Raw genomic sequence first — 24,175 nt, forward strand, 5'->3', positions numbered from 1 at the left:
TGGTTATTACAAAAAATTACAGGATGAAAGGCTGTAACTTAAGATTTGATATCTGTTCAGGGTGCACAAGAGAAATTGCTTGAATATAGTAGGAAGTTTGTTTGTTTAAAAGATACCAAAAATCAAGGGTATCTCTGTTACAATGCATTATGCCTGATAGTGAAGGACAACAGAGTCTTAAAGGACAAAATACTCTGTGATTATTGTTCTCTAGTTAATGAATTAATTTTAGGAGTAGATCTATCTTAATTGAAGGAAATAAAGTATTTTTCTACAGATGTATATTTTGCCATCCTTTTTCTCTCTGGAGAAAAATAAAAGAATAAAGAGGAAGATAGAGTTTGTGAAATATAAACTTGAAAATCCAAAACAGATTTTACTAAACTATTAAAGGTATCTCTCCTTTCCTTAATTTCTTGGATAATGAAAGGGAAGGGCTTGTTGTTGTTAGTAGTTGTTCTTCCTTTTTTTGTTCTTCAATATCTTCTCTTCAATTACTAATAAGTACTGCTAGTATATATGAAACATTATTTTTGTAATAGGTAAATTTTTAAAACCTTCAAACTTGAATACAGTATGTCTTCAAGAATTTGGACAAAATATGGATATTAAATAATAATCCCTTCACACTGTGTAGGGATGTGAAGGACTAGTCAACTATCCGTTAAACAAATGCTTATCGACTAGTCGACAAGCTTGTTGACTAGTGGCAGCAAGGGGGCGGGGAAGAAGAAGATACTTCAGAGTGTCAGCACCGCATAGAGCCCAAGCTCCACGCAGTGCTTCTGTTTTGAAATGCTGCCGCAGGAGCTGGGCATCAGGCTCCTCCCAGTGTTTCAAAATGGCAGCGCTGTGTGGAGCCCAGTCCCCAGCTGCAGGAGCCAGGTGTCAGGTTCCTCCCAGAGTTTCAAAGGGATCAGCTGGGGACTCCCCGGGCTCCATGTAGCGCTTTGGCCTTTAAAGTGTAACAACAGCCCTACAGCTGTTTCTACACTACAAAGCCGGAAATGCCCTATCGACTAGTCAAATGGTACTCTATTAGTCAGTTATCCGCAATTTAACATCCCTAACATTATGCAGCCGAGGAAATGTATTTTAATGTTATTTTTCTATTGCAATTTATCTCTTCATAATGAACCAAGTTTCATATATCTGAATAGTCTTAGTAATGCTTATTCCTAGGTTATTCTTAGAATGTGTAGTTTTAGGACCAGTTCTTAGCTTCAGTAGAGCTTTGCCAGTTTATGCCAACTGAAGATCAGCTCTCAGTCATTCCACTCAGAAGAACTTGGGATTTTTCACATCCTTGTCATCCTTTGATAAATATTTTTTCTTTATCTGACAAATCCAATCAAACTAGGTCCTCTACATGTTTTACTAAGTAGCTGTCTCTCTTTCTTTGCTGATATCTCTCAAATCTTTTATGTGTATTGAGGACTTTAAATAATTTTTCCATTGATGATTATCATATCCAAACTCCTCTCTTCTCATTCCCTCAGATGTTACCATTTAAAACCATACAAAAGAGACAGAATCACCAATCAGGTGACAGGGCCTGACTGGGGGCACCCCCCATCCAGGACTGTCCCAGGCCCATCTCCCTCCCTCTTTGGATCCAGCAGACTAGTATGCCACCCTCGACTTAAAGTACTCATACTTCCACATATTTATTGCCCACGCCCACAGGAAGTACCTCCTGTTCATGGGATGCACTACCAATTTACAGTCCTCCACTTTGTCCTGTCTTCAGCACTGTGAGTTTTCACAAAATACATGGCAGTTGTGGCCATGTTCCTGTGCAGACACCGGGTTCAAGTGTTTTCCTGCCTTGACGATAGGCTTGCACTTGTTGATCAGCCAATCTCAGGTTCATCAGACAGCCTCCGTCTCCGCATAAAGGAGGAGAAGTCCACTCTGCTCTTGGTCCAGAGGTTGGAGCTAATAGGAACAGTTCTGGACTCAACTCAGGCCAGAGCTTTCCTGCCAGAGTCATGATTTCAGGCCATGTCAAATATCAATTGAAGCCTCTGACAATTTCCCACTACCACAGCAAGAAACTGCCCTCAGGCTTCTAGGTCACACGGCAGCATGCACCTGCATCGTACAGCATGCCAGACTGAGGCTCTGACCTCTGCAGTCTCAGTTAGCATTAGTGTATTGATCAGCAAGACAAATTGGGCAGGATTGTATCTTTACTGGACTCAGTGCTAGACTCCCTACTGTGGTGGCTCAATCCTCAAGAGGTTTGCAGAGGGGTCCTATTCACCAGCCCTCAACTGTCCCCTATCATTATTTTCGGATGCTTCAGACTTGGGATGGAGTGCTCACCTGTGGTTACAGGTGGACCTAGCCCTTCATATCCATGTCAGAGATCTCAAGGCATGATGGCTGGCGTGTCAGACATTTCATGCTCTCTTAACAGGTCAATATGTCTCTGTCATGACAGTAAACATGACAGAAATGTTCTGTAGGAACAAATATAGAGGTATATGCTTGTGTCAAGAAGCCCTGAAACCCTGGGACTTGTATGTAGAACATTCAATACACCTGCAGGCTTCATACTTCCCTAGTGTGTACAGTGATTTGGCAAACCACTTCAGTAGGTCCATTCACAATCACAAGTTGTCATTCTACCAGGATGTGATGGAGTCAGTTTTCCAGAAGTGAGGCTTTCTCCTTATGGACCTCTTCACCACAAACCTCACAGGAATTGTCAACAGTTCTGTTCCTTCCAGAACCTCAGCAGGAGCGCCACAGCAGACATGTTCCTTATTCATTGGCAGGGTCCCCTTCTGTGTCCATTTCCACATATCCCTCCCTTACACAGGGTACTCCTGAAGATCAGGAGAGCAAACATAAGTCATAGTAAGAGTTCCAGCATGGCTTTGTCACCTGTGATTCATATTGCTCCTAGATGTGTCAGTGGAGACAAAAATCACACTACTGCTCTTTCAAGACCTCTTGAACAAGAACAAGTATGCCTTCAGCATCTGAACCTCAAATCCCTGCACCTCACAGCATGGAAGCTCCATGGTTGAGCCCCACAAGCTGACCTGCTCAGAGAAAATCAGACAATTTTTTTATCTTGATGCTATTCAGCATCGCTCCTCTCCTATGCTGGCCCTAATTCCTCTCATTTTGGACTATTCCTTCACCTAAAGCAAAAAGGTTTTTCCTTTCCTTCAATAAGGGTACAGTTGGTGGCCATCTCTGCATTCCACCTAGGGTCAAATGGCCATTCAGTGTTCACAAATCCATTGGTTACTTGCTTTCTGAGAGGTCTGAACAGACGTAATCTGCACATATGTCAGCCTGTCCCAGTTTGGGACATTAATTTGGTCTTTTCTAGGCTCATGGGACTTTTAACCATTAGCAAACTGCTCAATGTTGTGCCTCTCCTATAAGGTAGCTTTTTTAGTGGCCATAAATTTGGCCAGGAGAGTATCTGAGTCAAGGTCCCTGACATCAGAGTCATTTTACACCATGTGCTATAAGGACAAGGTCCAATTCGAGCTTCATCTGGCTATTCTTTGAAAAGTAGTGTCATAATTTTACCTGTATCTGGACATTTTCCTACCAGTGTTCTATCCCAAACCACTCTACTCCCCGGGAACAGAAGCTGAACTTCCTCAATGTCTGTAGGGTCCTAGCCCTCTACATTGAGACAACTAAAGTGTTCCATAAATCTGTCCAACTATTTGTCACAATCACAGGTAGGATGAAGGACCAACTGTTCTCTGCCCAGAGCAATTTATCATGGATTACGTCCTATATCCAAGACGTACAGTATCCCTGCACCACCCATCACAGCACACTCACCAGAGGGCAGGCTGCTTCTTTTGCCTTTTTGTCTCAGGTCCCCACTAACAAGATCTGTAAAGATGCTGTGTAATCCTCCATCCATACCTTCACCTCGCATTATTTAGCAAACCAGGGATGATGCCTCATTTAATTTAGCTATGTTCCACCAGTAGTTGGCTCCAGCCCTATCTCCTAACCGTCTGCTTGTGAAATAACTACTGGAATACATATGAACAAGCACTCTAAGAAGAAAAAATGATTACATGCCTTCTCATAATTCTTGTTCTTTGAGATGTGGTGTTCATGTCTATTTCAATACCCACCATTCTTTCCCTCTGTCAAAGTAGCCAGCAAGAAGGAACTGTGTAGGGGGCTGTTGACAAGGTGCTTTATTGGGTGCCATGGAGGTGCAACTTCAGGGGGTGCCCTAACTGACCCTATGGGTGCTGCTATGGGAAAATCTTCTGGCCACTTGTAATATAACAGGTCGGGTTTGGATACCAGTGAGAGGGTCAGAAAGGGTGAATTGTTCAAAAACAGGGCTGCTTACAGCCCAACACTGGAGTCCTTTCCCTAAAAGGCATCAAACCAGTCACACAGAGCACTTCAGCTGCCATTTTGGCCAGCAAGAAGCCTCACGAGCAAAACCCCTTAGATACTCCAGCTTTACCTGTGACACAACCAGACACATTATACAAATGAGAGGTTAAAAAACCCAATCTCACCAACTCCAAACAGGTTCTCCCAGTGCCAAAGGACCAGCCAGTTCCAGGTCAATTTATACCTTGGATCTTCCAAAAGAGCACACTGTGCCAATCCTTTGGAAACTAAAATCTAAAGGTTTAATAATAAAAAAGAAAGAAAAGATTGAGATTGTTAAAGAGAATACATTACATACATCAGTTACCCAGTTCTTGATGCAGGCTCTTAGCAGAGATGTAACAAACTGCCAGCTTAAAAGCCTGTGTTGTACATCCTATATCAGGATAGGTCATCAGATCCTTCCCAGTTCTCTGTCCCTAGCAGGGTTGCTTCCGGAATCAGGAGCAGGATTGAAGACAAGATAGAGGCACCCTCCTGATACCTTTATAATCTCCTTCTCCTGGGTGCTCATGCCCCTCCCCCCCAAACTACGGGCTGGTTACATGACCCACAAACCAGCTTCTTTCCCTTTTAGGCAAGGAGCCATGGTGTCCTTGGGTCTGTCCTTCTCAGGGAAGAAGCCAAAGTGTGCTCCTCAGGTGTCAATTGGCAACAATTAAGAGACTTTGTCCCTGCAGTATTGAGAAATGCCTCCCCCCCAGCAGAAAACATGTAATATATAAATACAAAGCACATATTCATAACTTTACACACACAGATAGTGCAAATACATGAGTATCCTAGACAGAGTCAGCTGTGCATAAGTTTTTGTTTGACACCTCACATGGCCCACTTTGCATCAAATTTGGGGCAAACGCACACCAGTGGGTTCAAGGGTGACCTGCCTGCTCATATTAAAATATAATAATGCAACACCACTGTACATGTGTGGATGCACACACTTAATTGGAATAGACATGAACAACGTATTTCAAAGAACAACAGTTACGAGAAGGTACGTAACCATTTTTTATACTCTATTTTCCCCTAAAGTTTCTGATTTTATTTTTCATGAATTTTCTTCATGATATTTTCCACTAACATCATTGGAGTTTTTAAGTGTTATACTAATTGAAATTAACAAGTGAATGTTTTGTATCAAAAGTGTATAATAACTAAAATAACTTCACAAATCTGAATACTATAATTACCTTTCTAACACTGTGAACGTAAGATGCAACTAATTCATATTCTAATTCATATTCTGCATAAATGCAGGTCTCTCTTTTGTGCTAAATACTGGGTATAAAATGCGTTCTTTGATAAAGCTTTTGTAAAGCAAATAGAACCTTAACTAATTTTATTATTCTAATGGTTTTAAGCGTGCAGATGACATCTCAAGTTTGCTATCTGATACTACACTGCTTGTGCATTTTTTTGGCAAGAAGGGAAAGGCTGAGCTAAACTTTGACGATTTTTATAGGTGAGCTTTGATTTTATACTTTATATATAAAGACTTCCATATATGTTAGGAATAATATATAAATAATATATCTAGTTAAAGAAAGTAACTCTTTCTTTATACTCCTTTTTATGAGACATTTCTTTGGCTTTCTCTTTTCTGCTGAAAAAGATTTAAAACAATGTTGAAGAAAGTTTGAAGATGATAACACAGAACTGAAAATTTGTTAGGTTGGTTTGGTTTTAATGAAGGTCAAATAAACATTTCTCTATCATGAGTTTTTTGCAAGTTAATCAGACAAGGTTATTAGTTATGTATGTTGACTCAAAAAATGCAACACTCTGAAAGGTAGGATTTATTGTCCAGTAGGTGGTATTTTTACCCCTACACCCGTGATGAGTTAATGCCCTCCTCCTGTGTCATTATTTATTCTGCTGTACAAAAGTTGTGCTAGGCTGCAGGAGGTGCAGCACATAAGTTGTTTTTCCTCTTCCCTCTTTCTGCTTGTTACCTCTTTGGGTCACAGATTTTGTCTTCACATCTGTCTTTTCTGTTAGAGCCATTCAGTGGTTATCATTTAAAAATAAAAAATTACTAAAAGATAATACACGGGTTTTCACAGATCCAGTTGCCTGCCCCCTCATGAGCACTTGTCAGATTGCTGTGTGGGAATCCAGCCATCTGAAAACCTAGGCATTTTACGCTTCATTGGGTCTTAGCAGGCTGAAACACTGTTTCTTCCATTGGTCTCTCTGGTACATTTCCTGAACACTGACTATCGGTTATCCTTTGATAGAAATAGAGTCCCTCAGCCTACCTTGCCTAAAGCCTGAGGTCCAGCCCTGGATCCTCTCTCACTTCTCTTCCCCACCCCAAGATATTCTAGTAGCTTAAACACCTGTCATAGCCACTGGTTCCACTGATTAGCAGAGTGCCCAGAAGCAGCAGAATGTGTTTCTACTCATGGTGCACATGCTTCAGTGCACATTACAAAATGTATTCTGCATGGCGATGGAAAGATTAGAGAACACACACACACACACACCGAAAAATATGAGCGCTCAGTATCCAGTAGGTGGCAAGAGCACATACATGGTGCACAATGAAATCTGAAGGCAGAAAACACCCACCAGCAAAACCAGAAGTCAGCATCTGAAACACCTGGTCTCCCAGAATCACATTACAGGCAGTCCCTGGGTTAGGTCAATCCGACTTAAGTCGGACCCCTAGTTACGAACGGGGGGGGTGGGCGCAGCTAGTGCGCGGTGCCTCCCCCTCTGTCGCCGCCTCCAGTGGCGCGGGGGACACTTCCCCCCAGCAGACCAGGGAGATGCGGAGCTAGCGTCGTCCCCCCCCCCAGCAAACCAGGGAGACGCGGAGTGGCTTTTCTCGCCACGCAGAACGCGGGCGGCGGGACCGCGGTGCGTCTCGGTGGTCCCGCCGCCCGCATCCTCCATGGCGAGAAAAGCCGCTCCGCATCTCCCTGGTCTGCTGGGGGGCGTGCAGCTAGCGCGGTCCCCCCCCCCCCCCAGCAGACCAGGCTTTTCTCGCCGCTGTCAGTTTCAGCAGTGGCTGACTTGGGGACGCCTGGGGTAGAGCAGCTGGGGTGCTGCCGGGTTGGTCCAGTAGCGCCGAGGAGCAGCGCTGCGGGACCAACCTAGCAGCACCCCAGCTGCTCTGCCCCAGGCGTCCCCAAGAACAGCTGGGGTGCTGCCGGATTGGTCCCGCCGCACCAAGGGTCGGCGCTACCAGACCAACCCAGCAGCACTCCAGCTGCTCTGCCCCAGGCGTGGCCGATTCAGCCGCTGCTGGTCAATTTCAACAGCGGCTGAATCTAGGCGCCAGTTCCGACTTACATACAAATTCAACTTAAGAACAAACCTACAATCCCTATCTTGTACGTAACCCAGGGACTGCCTGTATAGTTGTGAGCCTTACGGGTTACAGTTTGTTTCTGGAGACGTGGTAAGTATAGCATATAACATAGACAGACAGATTTTGCACAAGTCCTAACACATTAATATTCTTTATTTAATCAGACAAGAAATACACAGTTCTATACTAATAAATATTACACTTATTTCACCTCCCTCTAGCTGAGGGGTGGGCTGTAAGTGGCCTGAGGGCCAGATGCAGTTTTGCACGGTTAGCCTTTGGTGGGCCACCAGATGCTTTATTTTCCTGCATGTCCACTGATATGGCCAGTCGCAGCTCCTGTTGGTCGTGGATCACTGTTCCCGGCTAATAGGAGCTAATGCATTATAAAGCCAATTTCCTCTGCCTTTGACATCTGTGTTTTCACATGAAAAGCTACAAATGGGACACATCCAGCCCTGTAATTAGCTTCATTATCCTGGGTCCTATATATATATATATATATATGCAGAATACGTACATCTATCTATCTATCTATATCTATATACTAGCCAATTACCCCGTCATAAGACGGGAGTTTCAGGTCTCTCCTCCACGTCCATCTTCTCTCCTGAGCCTCCGGTCTCTCACTCTATCTCTCTCTCTCCCTCCCACTGCCTCCTCCTCTCTTTCTCAGATCTCCTCTGCCTTCTGCTTCTCTCTCTGTCTGTCTTTCTCTTCTCCCCCGCCTGTCTCTCACTCTGGGTATGTCTACACTACCCCGCTAGTTCGAACTAGCGGGGTAATGTAGGCATACCGCAATTGCAAATGAAGCCCGGGAAATTCAAATCCCGGGCTTCATTTGCAATTGCGGTATGCCTACATTACCCCGTTAGTTCGAACTAGCAGGGTAGTGTAGACATACCCTTTGTCTCCGCTCTCCTCTGTGTCCGTCGGAGATGCATGCTCATCCAGGCCCTGCCCCCTGGGTGTGTACGTCACTGCCCCGCCACTCTTTGCCTACCGCCGTGGCGCTCAGCAAGGAGAGTGGGGAGTGATGGTCATGGCCAGAGGGCGGGGCCTGGAGCCACTGTCACGCCGCACGTCACTGCCCCACCCCCATTTGCCTCCTGTCGTGGCCCTCGGGGGGAGCAAGTGGCCATTTGGGCTCCCCTGCAGCGGCCCAGCTGAGCGTCACAGAACTTAGCCGAGCACCACGGAGAGAGGCAAAGGGGGGGCGGAGCGGTGATGTATAGGGTTTCCAGGTGTTGGGTTTTCTACCAGACAGTCTGGTTTTTGGGCCTTCTGTCTGGTAAAAAAAAATCAGAAAATACCAGACATGTACAATGTCCGGTATTTTGGGGTTCTCTGGCTGGGTGCCAGACTGAAGCCTGGTGGGGGTGGGGGAGTGGCTGGGAGGCAGGGCGTGATCGGCGCTGGGAGCCTCTAGTTGCCTCTGGGAAGCAGGGGAAGCTTCGTCCCTGCTCCTGAGCACTGTTCCAGCACGTGCTGGAGCCGCAGCTGGACTTGCTTCGCTGGGACTATGAGCAGGGCGGGCAGCACCCTGGGATCTGCACGTGCCCGGTGAGTCCGGCTCCCCTCAGGCTGATTCCCTCTCCCCACCTCCTGCCAGCCAGTTCCTCCTCCCGATCTCCCATGGCCAGCCTCGCTACCCCCGACCAGCTTTGCTTCCCGCCAGCCAGCCCTGTGGCCTCCGACCTCCACCCCCGACCAGCTTTGCTTCCCACGCGTCCCCCTTGGTCCCTCCTGCCCCCTGCCAGCCAGCCCCACTCCTCTCCCGGCCGGTCCCTCCCTGCTCCCGCCCCTAATCAAGTGTGTCCGTTTATTTTTTTTAACCCTACCTGGTAACCCTAGTGATGTACATGGCCAGAGGATGGGGCCGTGTATGTCACCGCCCCCCTTCTCCTCCCACCGTGGCGCTTGGCTGAGTTCTGTGCCACTCCCCTGCGGGAGAACCCAAACAGCCGCTTGCTCCCCCACGGCAGCCTGGCTGAGCGGCGCAGAACTCAGCCGAGCGCCACGGTGGGAGGGAAAGGGGGCGTGGCCTGGCCGTGTACGTCACCGCCCCGCCCCTCTTGCCCTCCTGCCAGGGCAGTAACTTACATGGCCAGGCCCCACCCCCTTTCGCCTCCCGCCGTGGTGCTCGGCTGAGGTCTGCGCTGCTCAGCCTGGCCGCCGCGGGGGAGCAAGTGGAGCAAGTGGCTGTTTGGGATCCCCCGCGGCAGCCCGCCTGAGCGGCACAGAAGTCAGCTGAGCGCCACGATGGGAGACAATAGTGCCCCCTAGAGGCAACTTGTAACTCTACAGTGTTACAGCGTCACAGACATTGGGCTACTATATATATGATATCTTGGATTCTGTTATTTTCCCTCCAACTCATCTGATGAAGTGGGTCTTACCCATGAAAGCTCATGATACCATATATTTTTGTTAGTCTCTAAGATGCCACAGTACTACTCACTTTTTTAATTTTGGAAGGTTTGACTTCTGCTTCTTCACCGGTACCACCAGTGTTTGCTTTTTATATGGCTATCTCTCTAAAAAGGGGGTTTGTGAGGTTGAGTTATTGAAATTGTGAAGTGCTTTGAGATCTTTGGATGAAAGGAGTTGTAGAAAAGCAAAGTACTTTTTGTCTCATGTTTGTTCTTTAGATTTATGGATAACCTACAAACTGAAGTTCTAGAAATAGAATTCCTTTCCTATTCTAATGGGATGAATACCATCAGTGAGGAAGACTTTGCTCATATTCTTTTGAGATATACAAATGTGGAAAATACATCAAGTTACCTAGAAAATGTACGTTGCAGGATCCCTGAAGAAAAGGTAAGTGCTCAGATACTACAGTGATGTGCTGCAGATAAAACCCCCAAATCCTAAGGATGAATTCAGTGCCATTGAAATCAATGGGAGTTCTGCCATTGACATTGGTAGCATCAGGATTTCACCTTAAGTATCTTTGATCATCTACTTTGCATCTTCAATTTAACAAGATCCACAGTGAATGACACAGTATTTTTAAAATGCATATAATTAAATAACAAGGAACTGTGTCAGGGGAATTAGCTAATAATTATTTTGAGGTGTTTAAAACTAGTACCTTAATACTATATAAACTTTCAATTTCAACAGCAATGTGCTTAAGTGCTGTAAGGAAATGAAATTACCTAATAATGAGACTTTTCACTGTTAATGAGAAAATCACATTTTTCTGCCTTTTTCTTTTTGCTACCTACCACCTTAGTATCATCTTTTCAGAAACAATGTTGACACTCTTTACCTAATTCTATAATTGTCTTAATAGTGGGTCATTTGTAGATAGCCTTGATGAGTGAGTGTTTCTTATCAGTGGCTGAAGAGATATTTTCAAAGAATTTGTGAACTGAGAAAAATAAAGAACATTAGGTAGTTAATCCTTCATTATTTAGCAGATGTGTTGTTGGTAGTGTATCTGAGCAATAGAAAAATCTAGTGGTAGCTGAATGCATCAGTGCAAACAAATAGAGCTTGTGTTACAAGTACCTCTTAGGGTATGGGATGTTTTGGATATATTTCTTCTATTTGTGTTTATAGATGGATCAGGGTAATAATGTCTTTGCAAACACTCTGGCTTTGTTTAAAATGGCTACACATTTTGATAGTATTGACAGTTCCGCTTGTGAGACTAAAAGCAGTAAGTATGCTTTGACAATTAGCTTAAACAATTAGGAAAAACCCCAATCCATTAAAATATTATAAAACAGCTATGAGATTTAAAAAAATTAAGATAAAAGAACACTGAATATTATTTTTATAAGAGGTGCCTTATTTAAGCATACAAAAATGAATAGTTTAATTGTATGACCCACAGCAATTGCTCTTGGTGAGATTGTCACAACTCTCAACTGTACAAAGCTGTACAAAAGAGTAAAGTTACTCACCTATTATTCTTTCCACTCTCATTCTTATTCTCATGGGGTGGAAAGCATGAGGAGTCTTGCTCTGCAAACTCACCCACTTGCTAGCCACAGAATTTGACTTTGTACATGGCTCAGGAGGAACAATCTGGCTCATAAAAAGGAGTGAAGAAATTCAGTAACTCCTCAGATCCATGGGGAACAGAGGAGAAATTGTTACTTTATAAGAAACAGTTTGTTCTTTGGTCTGCTTTTAGGGCAAAGTAGCTACTCACTTCCTCTTACTAAGGGTACAAAGTTGTCCTCTGTGGACCCCGTTGTACATATGAGCTAAAAAAGTGCACAATGCTTTCACTCTCTGAAAGCCTCTGCAATGCCGTAGAAATGAATTTTGCTTTAGTATAGTGTGGTGTTTTTTGCTGCGTGGCAGTCAGATATACTTTGTTGTTGAAAATCAACCCTTATGTATATGGATGAAGGTTTGTTTGGGAAATCAGAAGTTTGTTGTTAAAATTCTTTTTTTATTTTTAATAGTTAACAAACATGCATAGCACATTGGTAGCAAAAAATAGTGGCACACAAACATGGGTAAAGACATGTATATAACTGAAGTGACAGTTTAGTTTAAAAGAAAATATCTGTATATACATTGATTTATACACAAGAAATACTCTCTGAAGGTCAATTTCTTTTCTTGGCTGTTCTCTGTAACAGAACCATCAGCCTGGGAAACTATCCGCCATGTGTCCCCTATACGGTTTGTTGTTGTTGTTGTTGGTAGCTAATAAGCTGTCATCCAAATGAGAACTTACGCACATTACCCTGCCTTTTCTTATAATTCCCATCATTCTAAATGCACTATGTTGTGCTATGTCTAAGTTTTCTACAGTTACATACTGTTGATTTTGGAAATATGCATTTATGACTGTGGATGAAGTACTGTAACTCCTTCGAATATTCTGCAGATTTTAAAAATGAGACTTAGGCTTCCAAATCACTAGGTGACTTGGAAATGTTTTTAAAATGTTAACCTTTATGACTGACATCTTATTTAATATTATAATGTTGTTATATATTTATCTAAAAGAAAAGCAAAACTAAGAATTCCATTTTCAAAAAAATGGCTCCAGATTGTTATGCTGCTATATTCACAATTGGCACAGTTAGTCTTGTTGTGACTCTCTACATGCAGAAGCCTATAAAACAATGTGATGTCATTTTGGCTGACTACACTTATGTTGATGCATTTGGCTGGCATGTTCCCTGTTCAGAAGATGTCCTTCATTTGCTAACGAGGTAACAAATATTGATTCGTTTGCTGGGCAGTTTGAATTACAATAGAAATATCATCACTTAATGGAAGTTAATCTTTTTTTTTTTTTTACTGCCACATTCAAGTCGTAATCCACTTTGTTGTGCTAAAAGTATAATCTGCCCAATAAATGAAAGTTTACCTTCACTTTTACGTGGAAATGAAATAGGAATCTGGGAAATCCATTTAGATCATTTCACATGTCAAAATATTTGCAGAATTATATTTTTGTTGTTCTACAGATATTCAGTTTTTACAAATAAGTTATCCTAGGAATGGAAAAAAATAATCAAATCTGTATATACAGTACTCCTCCCTTATTTAGTTTATTTTAATTTTGCCTTTTTGTCTCTCTCCTTCCCCTCTTCTAGCTTTAAGATGACCTGTTGTAGCAATTGTTGTGGGTCTGCTCTTGAGAGATACTGAACACCTGAAACTGCAGTTGATTTCAGTAAAAGTTGTTCTGTGCAGAGAACATGCTATTTATTTTTATTGGCATTAATGCAAAAATTGTGGAGTATGTGCACGTCACATGATCCTGACCACACAGGGAGAATGACAACATGTGAGGGATGCTGTTTAAGTATGCTGCAACTGTAACTCATCTGGGAACTATCCAGTAATAACTCAGTGCACGTCATCATTCCTTCCTTAATCATTTCAACTTATATTTGATGAAGTCTGTAGTCAGCCCTCTCTGTTTCCAGCCTGTTCCCATTGCTGGGATCTTCATCTTATTTAAGGATTAAGAGACTGGAGAAAGGGATTTTCTTCCAGCTGTACCAGATATATAAGAACCCCTTCCTCAGCTTCCATGTGTGATGCCTTCCCTTAAACTGGATTTGCAGAGTTATCAGAGAACCAGACCCCTACACTGGGCGCCTATCACATGTCAAGTTGTGACACTCAAACCATACTTCCTTACCTACCCTACGAGGTCCTTGACCTGCTGTGGGAAAGATTAGAAAATCCAACTTATCTAGGCTGATCTGTCAATGAGGGGGGAAATTCCTTTCTAGTTCCAGGTGATTAGAGCAATGTCTACAGCAGACCATAATACCTGGTCCTATTCTGATCCCGAAGATGTGATTGTGGATACTACTGCTATGATATAAATGAGGGCTTTGCCTACAGAGAAAAAAGTATACTATATTAACTAAATATAAATACCATCCCTCCCTCAAGAGTGCATGGTCCCGAGGCTCACCTGGTCCCTTTCATCCAGGTGATACCTAAGGGGTGTGTCTAGACTACATGGCTCCATCGACAGAGCCATGTAAAGTAGTTTACTCAACATATAGTCAATGAAGCGGGGATTTAAATAATACACGCTTCATTAAAATAAACATGGCTGCCGCACTGTGCCGACAATCAGCTGATCCGGCACAGCGCGGCAGTCTAGATGCGGCACGGTCAACAAGGCATTTCACGAGGCATACCGGAGCGGTCAACAAAGGCTTCCCTTGTCGACCGCACCACGTCAGCTGATTGTTGGCATGGCGCAGCAGCCATTTTTATTTTAATGAAGCGGGGATTATTTAAATCCCCGCTTTATTGGCTATGTCAAGTAAACTACTTTACGTGACTCCGTCGACGGAGCCATATAGTCTAGACACACCCAGGTATTCAAGTGATACCTCCCCACTCCTCCTATCTTCTCTTCCTCCCCTCTTTGGGTTAAACCTTTAAAAGACCACAACTCCTTTTATTCCCACTGGCCAAACAAAACCCCTCTACATGCAAGGTTGTGAAGAATATGCTGAGATGCTGGTGAGGGCTTTCTTCGATCAAATCACAAAAATACTTTATCCTGAATATCAGTTCATACAAAGCAACAGTTTTCATGGCAACTGAGAAGGTTGAAGTTTCAAAATGTATAGTGTGTAGACCACTGGTACTCAATGTTTTTCATACCAGAAGATCCCCATTTTGACAGGCCTCCCTTCCATTTAACAATATGAGACAGGCAAATGGGTCACGACAGCCTTACACCTGTTCACATCCACCAGTTTGTGATGGCTATAGCAAATCAGTTCCGTGTTCCACAATTTTAGCTAGAATAATTACAGAATGTCTAAATCAGCATAAAATTCAAATGTTTTCCATTTACTCAGGGTATTTTTAGTTGCAGAGAAGACCAAGTCTATCATAGTTGTACATATTTGTAATTAATTCTAGCTGCTAGTAACTCTGAAGCATGCTGTGCAAACTTCAATGATATTTTAATTCATTGTTTGACTTGATGAATACAGTAGTCTTTGCTTTTATTTAAAACCAAACAAAAAATAACCGAACACCACTAGTCATTACCTACAGCCCCCCAGCTTAAACCCCTCCAGCGCACCATTGACAATCTACCAACCTATCCTGGAAAACGATCCCTCACTCTCACAGGCCTTGGGATGTATATAGCAGTGGGGCATTGTTGGCACATGATGGCATATATTACGTTGGTGGATGTGCAGGAGAATGCACCAGTGACAGTATGGCTGATCTGGATAGGTCCTGTGATGGTGTTGCTGGTGTATATATATGTGGGCAGAGTTGGCACCGAGGTTTGTTGCAAGGATTGGTTCCTGAGTTCTAGTTATTATGGTGCGGTGTGTAGTTGCTGGTGATTGGATCCACCTGGTAATTTCCAGCCTGATCCTGGCCTGCATATTTATTCCTGCCTCTGGAAATTTCCACTACATGCATCTGACGAAGTGGGTCTTTGCCCACGAAAGCTTATGCTCCTACACTTCAGTTAGTCTATAAGGTGCCACAGGACTCCTCGTCGCTCCTCCAATATAAGCTTGTCAGCATCAGCTGAAGAAAGCTCAAGTATCTACAAATGTGAATGTCAAAATTCACAGGAAAGAACTTCACTCAGTTTCACAACACATACTTATGAACTCATTCAGCTTATCTATAACTATTTATTTATGGACCTGAAGAAGAGCTGTGTAAGTTCAAAAGCTTTTCTCTCTCTATAACTAGCAAATGTTGGTCCAATATATTTCCTCTCACCCTGTATCGCTTATAACCTGGGTTAATATCCAACATTGCTACAGTAATACTGTGTATTATTTATATATCTATATTTGTGATGTATATTGAACTGTAAAGATATTACAGCATTTATGTACATGTGGTCATTTCATCATAATTTTCATAGTTTAATGATTATGTTGATCAGTGACACAATCTAATTGTAAGTTAATTTTTTTGAAATTAATTAAAATTAATTTCCTGTAGCTGAAAGAGACATACAGAAGTGGTATAATCTGTAAGAACCAGTGCCAGCACAAGTCCTGCTCTCATTCATGTCAGTTGCAAGATTCCCATTTATGTTAGTGGATGTCAGATATACCGCTAAATGAAATAGCTATATGCAACCTTCTAATGGGTATTTGATAATTCATTTGTCATTTCTACTGATTATTCTAACAGTACTAATTCAGATATGGTTCTTTTATTCAATAGGGTATCACATTTGATGAGTTCAGATCATTTTTCCAGTTTTTGAACAACCTAGAAGATTTTGCAATTGCAATGCAAATGTATAATTTTGCAAATCGTTCTATAGGACAAGGTGAGAATTATTATTTTTGTTAGTGATGAAAACAGATCTTTTCTGTAACTTTGCAGTGCTGCACTTATCCTAGCAATTTTTCATTGTAACTAGATATCTCTGGAAAAATAGGATGTAACTATATAACTGAGTTTTATTTGATATTTGAAAATAAAAATACTTCTGCTATTTATCAGAAGTTAGTGCTGTCATTTTCAACATTTCATTTAACATTGTTATTTAAACAGTTAACATTATTCTTTTTCCTTTAAAAATTAAAAATATATATACAGGCAGTCCCCGGGTTACGTACAAGATAGGGACTGTAGGTTTGTTCTTAAGTTGAATTTGTATGTAAGTCGGAACTGGTACATATTGTAGGGGAAACTCTAGCCAAGCATTTCTCCAGAGCTCAGTTTTATTCTCCCACACCTCACTTCCCTCAGTCCTTTATTCTCAAGCTGAGGTGTCTGCTGAGAAAAGCCGCTCTGCATCTCCCTAGTCTGCTGGGGGGGGCGCTAGCTTTGCGTCTCCCTGGTCTGCTGGGGGGAAGCAGCTAGTGCGGGGTTGCCTCACCCCGTTTGTAAGTAGGGATCTGATGTAAGTCGGATCCATGTAACCCGGGGACTGCCTGTATCTAAATTTGATTAATACTAATTATTTTCTTATTTTGCTGTTGTAATTTTAGAAGATATCATACAGATAACTCATGCACTTACAGACTTTAAAGCCTGAAAAGACTATTGTGACCATCTATTCTGACCTGCTGTACATCGTAGGACATGTAACCTCACGAACCCACTTCTTGTAATGGATCCATAATCTTTGGCTGAGTTACTGAAATCCTCAAATCATTATTTAAAGACTTTCAGTTATAGACTCCATCATTTATTCTACTTTAAATGGGCAAATGACCTATGTCGCATGCTACAGAGAAAGGCAGAAAATCCCTGCCAATCTGATCTGGTGGTGGGAGGGGGGAAATCCTTCCTGACCTCAAATATGGTAAGCAGTTGGACTCTGAGCATATTGGCAAGACAGAGACCTGGGAAAGAATTATCTGAAGCAAAGCCCTCCCTATCTATTGCCCCACCTCTGACAATTGGGGATATTTGCTACTAGCAGTTACACATGGGCCACATGCCATTGTAGGCAGTCTCATTATACTATTGCCTCCATAAACTTTTCAAGCTCAGTCTTGAAGCCAGTTAGGTTTTTTGTCCCCACTGCTTCCCTTGGAAGATGGTTCCAGAACTTCACTCCTCTGGTGGTTACAAACCTTCATCTAATTTCAAGCCTCAACTTGTTGACAGCCAGTTTATATCCATTTTTTCTTGTCAGCACTGGCACTTCTCCCTCTCTAGGATTTATCCTTCTGATGTATTTATAGAGATCAACCATACCTCCCCTCAGCCTTCGTTTGATTAGGCTAAATAAGCCAAACTCCTTATAACTCCTCTCATAAAGTAAGTTTTCCATTGCTCTGATCATCCTACTAGCCCTTCTTTGCATATGTTCCAATTTGAATTAACCTTTCTTAAGACATGAGAGACCGGAATGCACACAGTGTTCCAGAGAACTCATTAGTGCTTTGTATAATGTAACACTTCCCAGTCTTTACTGGAAATATCTTGCCAGGTGCAGCATAGCGTTCCATTAACATATTTCACTGCTTCTAGCCTGACAGTTTGCCTTTTGGCATGTCCGGGTGGAGTCTCCCCTTAAGTCAATTTCTTATCCACTTTTCAGTTTTCATATTAATTCCCATCTTCTCCAGTTCAGTTATTTTTTATGTAGAACTGTAGCAGATGCCTTGCTGAAATCCAAGCAGGTATAGTGCCCAAAAGGTAGGGGTGTGTGGGTTATGGGTTGTAAAAAGCCCTTACTGAGGGATGCATGTTTCATAAGCCTAAACAATTGATTGGATCACAAAGTTATAAGCAACTGAAAAAATGCTTTTAAACATACTCTGAAGTATCTGCTTCTGAACATGCACAGTCTTTCATCTCCAAACTTAGTAAATATACCACCTAAGATATGTAGCCATGGGTTTTGGTGGTTTAAGGAAAGAGGTTGGAGGGGAAGAGCCACCTAAATCTAAAGTCCATTATTTATAATAAAGACTAATATAATGCATCGGATATAGGTTATGATACACTTTCTAATTACAGTATGTGCTTTCACACAATATGTCTGTGCATATTTATAATATAGTAAATTGTAACGTATGAACTAAATTCTCTGCTGGTGCTGATTTCAATAAATTTTCTCCAGTTTCACCAGTACAGAATCTAATGCTATATTTTTTCCTATATAAAATCATTAGTAATCATATAAGTCAAAGTATGCAGAACTGAGAAACTCAACTGTAATTTGCACAGATCCTTATTTTTGATTGCTTAAATGTACAACATAACTTAGCAATATATTTTTGCATTTCATTACATACAGTTCACTTGGAAAGTTTATGCTGAAGAAGATTTATCACAACATGTAAGCTTTTATGATAAGTCCAGAAATTAAACATATGACTTGGTGTTTTTACTTTTTCTTTTGATGTACTATTTACATAGATGAATTCAAGCGTGCTGTATATGTAGCTACTGGCCTGAAGCTTTCAGCACATTTGGTAAACACAGTCTTCAAGATCTTTGATGTTGACAGAGATGACCAGCTGAGTTATAAAGAATTTATTGGTATTATGAAGGACAGATTGAATCGAGGGTTCAGGGTAAGAATATTGATGTTATGTTTATTTTTAATTACCAGAGTAGTGAAAGTAGCCTGTGAACTAATAACTGCATGAATATATTTTGAAAGACTTTGGAAACAGTCTGGAAGAGTAATCTCTTCCTGATTTGTAGAAGTTTGTTATTCTGGGAGAATCAACAGTTGGGGCGGGTCCAACACCCGACGCGAGCCAGGACTGCTGAGTGTCAGCTTGAGCAGGGTTCCCCACTGCAACTCTGCCTCTCTTGGCCCCCCCCTGCACACCATGGAGATGGTACTGGGGAGGGGAGCCAGCTTTTAAGTCAGCTCCCTCCAGCACTGGCTTCTGTTTCCCCTCTTTCCCCCACTGCCTCTGATACAGAGGTGGGAGGGGGAGTGAGTAGTCAAGTAGTGACTCGACTATTCGATAAGCCTAAGCTTATCAGGTAATTGTCTACTCAAGTACAGGCAGTCTCCGAGTTACGCGGATCCGACTTATGTCGGATCCGCAGATACGAACGGGGATTTTCTCGCCCCGGAGGACTGGAGTGGCGGGACGCCTGGTCCCACCGCCCGCCTCCTCCGGGGTGAGAAAAGCTGCTCCCCATCTCCCTGGTCTGCTGCGGGAGCCAGCAGACCAGGGAGACGGGGAGCAAAGCGGCGCAGGACCCGGGGCCGGACGCGCGGCCGCTTCCAGATAAGCTGGAAGCGCCGGGGGTCCGGCCCTGGGTCATGCACGGCTTTGTTCAGCGTCTCCCTGGTCTGCAGACCAGGGAGACGCTGGGCAAAGCGGCGCAGGACCCAGCCGGACCCACGGCGCTTCCAGCTGATCTTGAAGCGGCCGCGGGTCCGGCCCCGGGTCCTGCGCCACTTTGCTCAGCGTCTCCCTGGTCTGCAGAGCAGGAAAACGCTGAGCAAAGCCACGGAGGACCCGGCCGGACCCGGCGCTTCCAGCTGATCTGGAAGCGGCTGCGGGTCCGGCCCCAGGTCCTCTGCCGCTTTGTTCAGCATCTCCCTGGTCTGTAGACCAGGGAGACGCTGAGCAAAGCAGCGCAGGACCCGGGCCGGACCGTGGCACTTCCAGCTGATCTGGAAGCACAGCTGATCTGGAAGCGCAGCGGGTCCGGCCCGGGTCCTCCGCCGCTTTGCTCCGCGTCTCTCTGGTCTGCTGGGGGGGACGCAGCTAGTGCCCCCCTCAGCAGACCAGGGAGATGTGGAGCAAAGCCCGGGGCCTGTGGTAGAGCAGGTGGGGCGCTGCCGGTTGGTCCCACAGCACCGCTCCTTGGCGCTACTGGACCAACCCGGCAGCACCCGAGCTACTCTGCCCCAGGTGTCCTGATTCAGCCGCTGCTGATCAGTTTCAGCAGTGGCTGAATCAGGACGCCTGGGGCAGAGCAGCTGGGGTGCTGCTGGGTTGGTCCAGTAGCGCCGAGGAGCGGCCGCGCTACTGGACCAACGCAGCAGCACCCAAGCTGCTCTGCCCCAGGAGTCCCCAAGTTAGCCGCTGCTGAAACTGACCAGCGGCTGACTACAGGAAGCCCGAGGCAGAGTTGCTCTGCCCCGGGCTTCCTGGAATCAGCTGCTGATCAGTTTCAGCAGCAGCTGACTTGGGGATGCCTGGGGTTCTTAAGTTGAATCTGTATGTAAGTCAGAACTGGTGTCCAGATTCAGCGGCTGAATCTGAATGCCAGTTCCGACTTACATACAGATTCAACTTAAGAACAAACCTACAGTCCCTATCTTGTACGTAACCCGGGGACTGCCTGTAGTTGCTTACATCCCTTGTACACACTTCCATTTCTGCTGGCTGGTGAGGAATGGTTTGGGGTTGGAGGTTTTAACAGTACCGTGTTTGTTCCTCGGCCATTGGCTGGGGAGAAAGGAATAAGGTGCTTTCCACCACTTGTATTGGGTACCAGCCCAGCCTTAGGGCAAGGCGAGCAAGGTGGTTGCCTTGGGTTCTGCGCCTTCAGGGCACTGCACTGCCCGGTACCTGCCTGGCTGCTCGCTCTCTGTCTTGGCTGAGAGCTGTCCGGCTACTCAGTGCAGCCAGCCACAACAAACCACCTTGGGCCCTGCAAACTCTTTGGCCAGGCCTGCTTATGTAAATATCTGTGTAAATAAAGGACAAATACTAAAACTTTAAATGCATTATACAAATAGCAGTTACTGATAGTGGGGATCTACAACAGGTACAACTGATCAAAGTTTTAATTAGTGAAATTCACAATGAGTGAAATCCTACTAAACATGATTAGCTGCAGGTCTGACCATAGACCAAATTACATTTCTGTGTTAAGCATCAGTGGTTTAGAGTCTTTGCTGCAACAGCTGTGGGGCTTGGGCTTTGTTTGTTTATATAAACAAGGTTATTTTAACCCAAAGCTGCTGTTTGATAATTTAACTGTGTGTCTAGCAGATTTAAGTCAACATTACAACACAGGAAGATGGGTAAGGAATAGCAAATAACTTGCTAAAAGCTGTTGGAGAAAATAAGCCTGTAAACTGACTCCATAGCTTTGCTGTGGGGCAGATCTGTAAACCTCATTACTCTACATTCTTCCCAGTCTGCCAGCAAAGGGAGGAAATTTGGGGAGTCAAAATTTAAGGGAGAATTTTTAAATAAATGTGGACATTTGGGACCTAACCCAGAACATTATTGGATAGTAGTTGTAAGTGATTGCATAGCTATTTTTATAGCCTTTGTGTTGATTTGCAATTTAGAAATTTTAGATTTTATTTTTAAATAGAACAGTTAGAAAAAATGATGCATCATTTTAGAATGACCATATGAAGTTGTTTCTTTTTATTGTTTTTGTATAGCAGTATCACACATTGTTCATTTAAATTTAGTTTTAAAATGTAATATGCTCTTTTCAAACTGAAAATATAATCATTTAGGTACGAACTTTAAGTTCATCATATAAAGAGAGTACAGTACTTATTAAATTGAAATTTGGATTTGTTTTTCATAATATTATTTTAGCCACTGTATTACTCACTTTTAAAGTAGAACATATATCTACATAACTAATTGTAGGCATTGTATAGAAGGTGATTTGAAACTAGTAGGTGACTTGACTTTTTTTGTTGTATTTTGACCCTGTGAACTACACATGTTAATTGCACTCCAGAAGAGGTGACACAAATATATTTCCTGTGGGTGTTCAAATCATAATTTTTTCTTGATAGTGTGGAAGTATAGTTGTTTTGTAACCATTAGAATATGTGTAACCTCATGATTAACTATATTAACAAGTTGCAGATCTAGTATATGTTATCTTAAACAGTGCATAGCCTAGTTACTAATTCTTGTGAATATGGAGTGTATGTATGCTTCTTTTTAACATTATTTAAAAAGAAGAATAGAAGTCAGATACAAGCTTTAAAAGTCTTCTTCTTCAGTCACTACTTTGCTTTGCATGTACCACTCTATCCTTGCAAACAACTCAAAAAACTCTTGGTTCACAAAATAAGGCGTGTACTCTACACACTAGGCTAGATTGTGACATTCTTACTCAGAGTGGTATCTTGCTTCATGAGCAATTCCATTGATTTCAGTGGACCTACTCTAAGAATCAAGTGCTACTCACCATGTATAAGACTATCAAAAATTGGTCCCATACTACAGGGACAAGTTATACTCATAATATTTAGTTAGTTGCTTGCTTATTTACTTACAACAGGCCTAACTACCCATTGCCTTTTCATATGATTCATTAAAATATATTATTTCCCTGGGAGAGTAGAATTCCAAGTCACTCAAATCATGAAGTTTATTTCTGAAAGTATCAGTTTTTAGAAAGTTTTCAGATGTAATGCAAAAATACGCCAACATCCATTATGGGGAAGTAATGGTATCTGTTATAATCCTTTCGCAAAACTCTCTTCCTTTTTTTAATGAAGTCTAATAAAACACAAATGAACATTACTCAGTTGTAGAATAAAAGGGAAAAGGGTATAGCATGTAATGCCTTACTGCTTCTTAAGTGCCCCAAAGTGACATGAAGTATCTATAAGATCTTTCAAGCTACAGAAGGTTGCAGATCTTGCCTCAGTAGCCAGGATAATTTCTTTCCAATTAATTTAACTTTGCAGAATTATATAGTATTTATTGTTGCAAAAGCAAGTAGAGCTTCACTCTCAAGCCATGATTATAGTCACATTTGTAGTGTGCATAACCAGAAAATATTCAGTTATCTGAATCTCAAAAAGGAGTCCTACACAAAGTGGAAACTAAATCAGATTACAACGGATAAATATAAACAAGCAACGCAAGCAAGTGATGACACAAGACACAAAATTAGTGTAGTTTAGCTAGAGACATAAAAGGTAACAAGAGAACATTCTACAAATACATTAGAAGTAAGAGAAAGGCCAAGGATAGGGTAGGTTTGTTATTCAATGAAGAAGTGGGACAATAACAGAAAATGTGGAACTGGCAGAAGTGCTAAATTACTTTTATGTTTCAGTGTTCACCAAAAAGTTAAGTAGCAATTGAACATCTATGTAAATGAATGCCAGTGAAAACCTGGGGAATTACAGACCAGTCATCTTAAATTCAGTACCCAAAAAGACAATGGAGCAAATAATTAAGCAATCAGTTTGCAGACTTCTAGAAAATAATAATGTGATAAGTAACAATATGGATTTTTAAAAAACAAATAATGTCAAATCAACCTTAATAGCTTTCTTTGACAGGGTAACAAGCCTTTTGGATACTGGAGAAGTCATAGATGTGGCATATCTTCTTCTTTAGTAAGGTTTTTGATACAGTCTTACGTAACTTTCTTACAAACAAACTAGGGAAAAACAACCTAGATAGAGCTCCTATAAGGTGGGTGCATAACTGATCAGAAAACCATTCTTAGAGAGTAGTTATCAGTGACTCACAAGCAAGGTAGAAGGACATATCTAATGGGGTCCCAGAGGCTAGGTCTATACTTCCTCTTTTGCTGGCAAAGAGTATGCTAATGAAGTGCTCATTA

At 42.6% G+C, this 24,175-nt stretch overlaps 1 protein-coding gene across 9 annotated transcripts in view; it reads left to right on the top strand.

The window, feature by feature from the left end:
* MICU3 (mitochondrial calcium uptake 3) overlaps positions 1-24,175 on the top strand; it is a 104,154-nt gene that overhangs the window by 71,410 nt on the left and 8,569 nt on the right. For 8 of the 9 annotated variants that reach the window (XM_075930351.2, XM_075930355.2, XM_075930357.2 and 5 more), the window contains 4 exons: positions 5,766-5,866; positions 10,372-10,543; positions 16,391-16,499; positions 19,052-19,209. In XM_075930351.2, coding sequence (XP_075786466.2) covers positions 5,766-5,866; positions 10,372-10,543; positions 16,391-16,499; positions 19,052-19,209 — 540 coding nt within the window. Of the gene's footprint in view, positions 1-5,765; positions 5,867-10,371; positions 10,544-12,805; positions 12,910-16,390; positions 16,500-19,051; positions 19,210-24,175 lie in introns of those variants that run through there. The other variant, XR_016349410.1, reaches the window with a different exon arrangement.

Source organism: Pelodiscus sinensis, chromosome 4 (assembly GCF_052426305.1).
Source record: "Pelodiscus sinensis isolate ZL-2025 chromosome 4, ASM5242630v1, whole genome shotgun sequence".
In the NCBI taxonomy this organism is placed as follows: Eukaryota; Metazoa; Chordata; order Testudines; family Trionychidae; genus Pelodiscus; species Pelodiscus sinensis.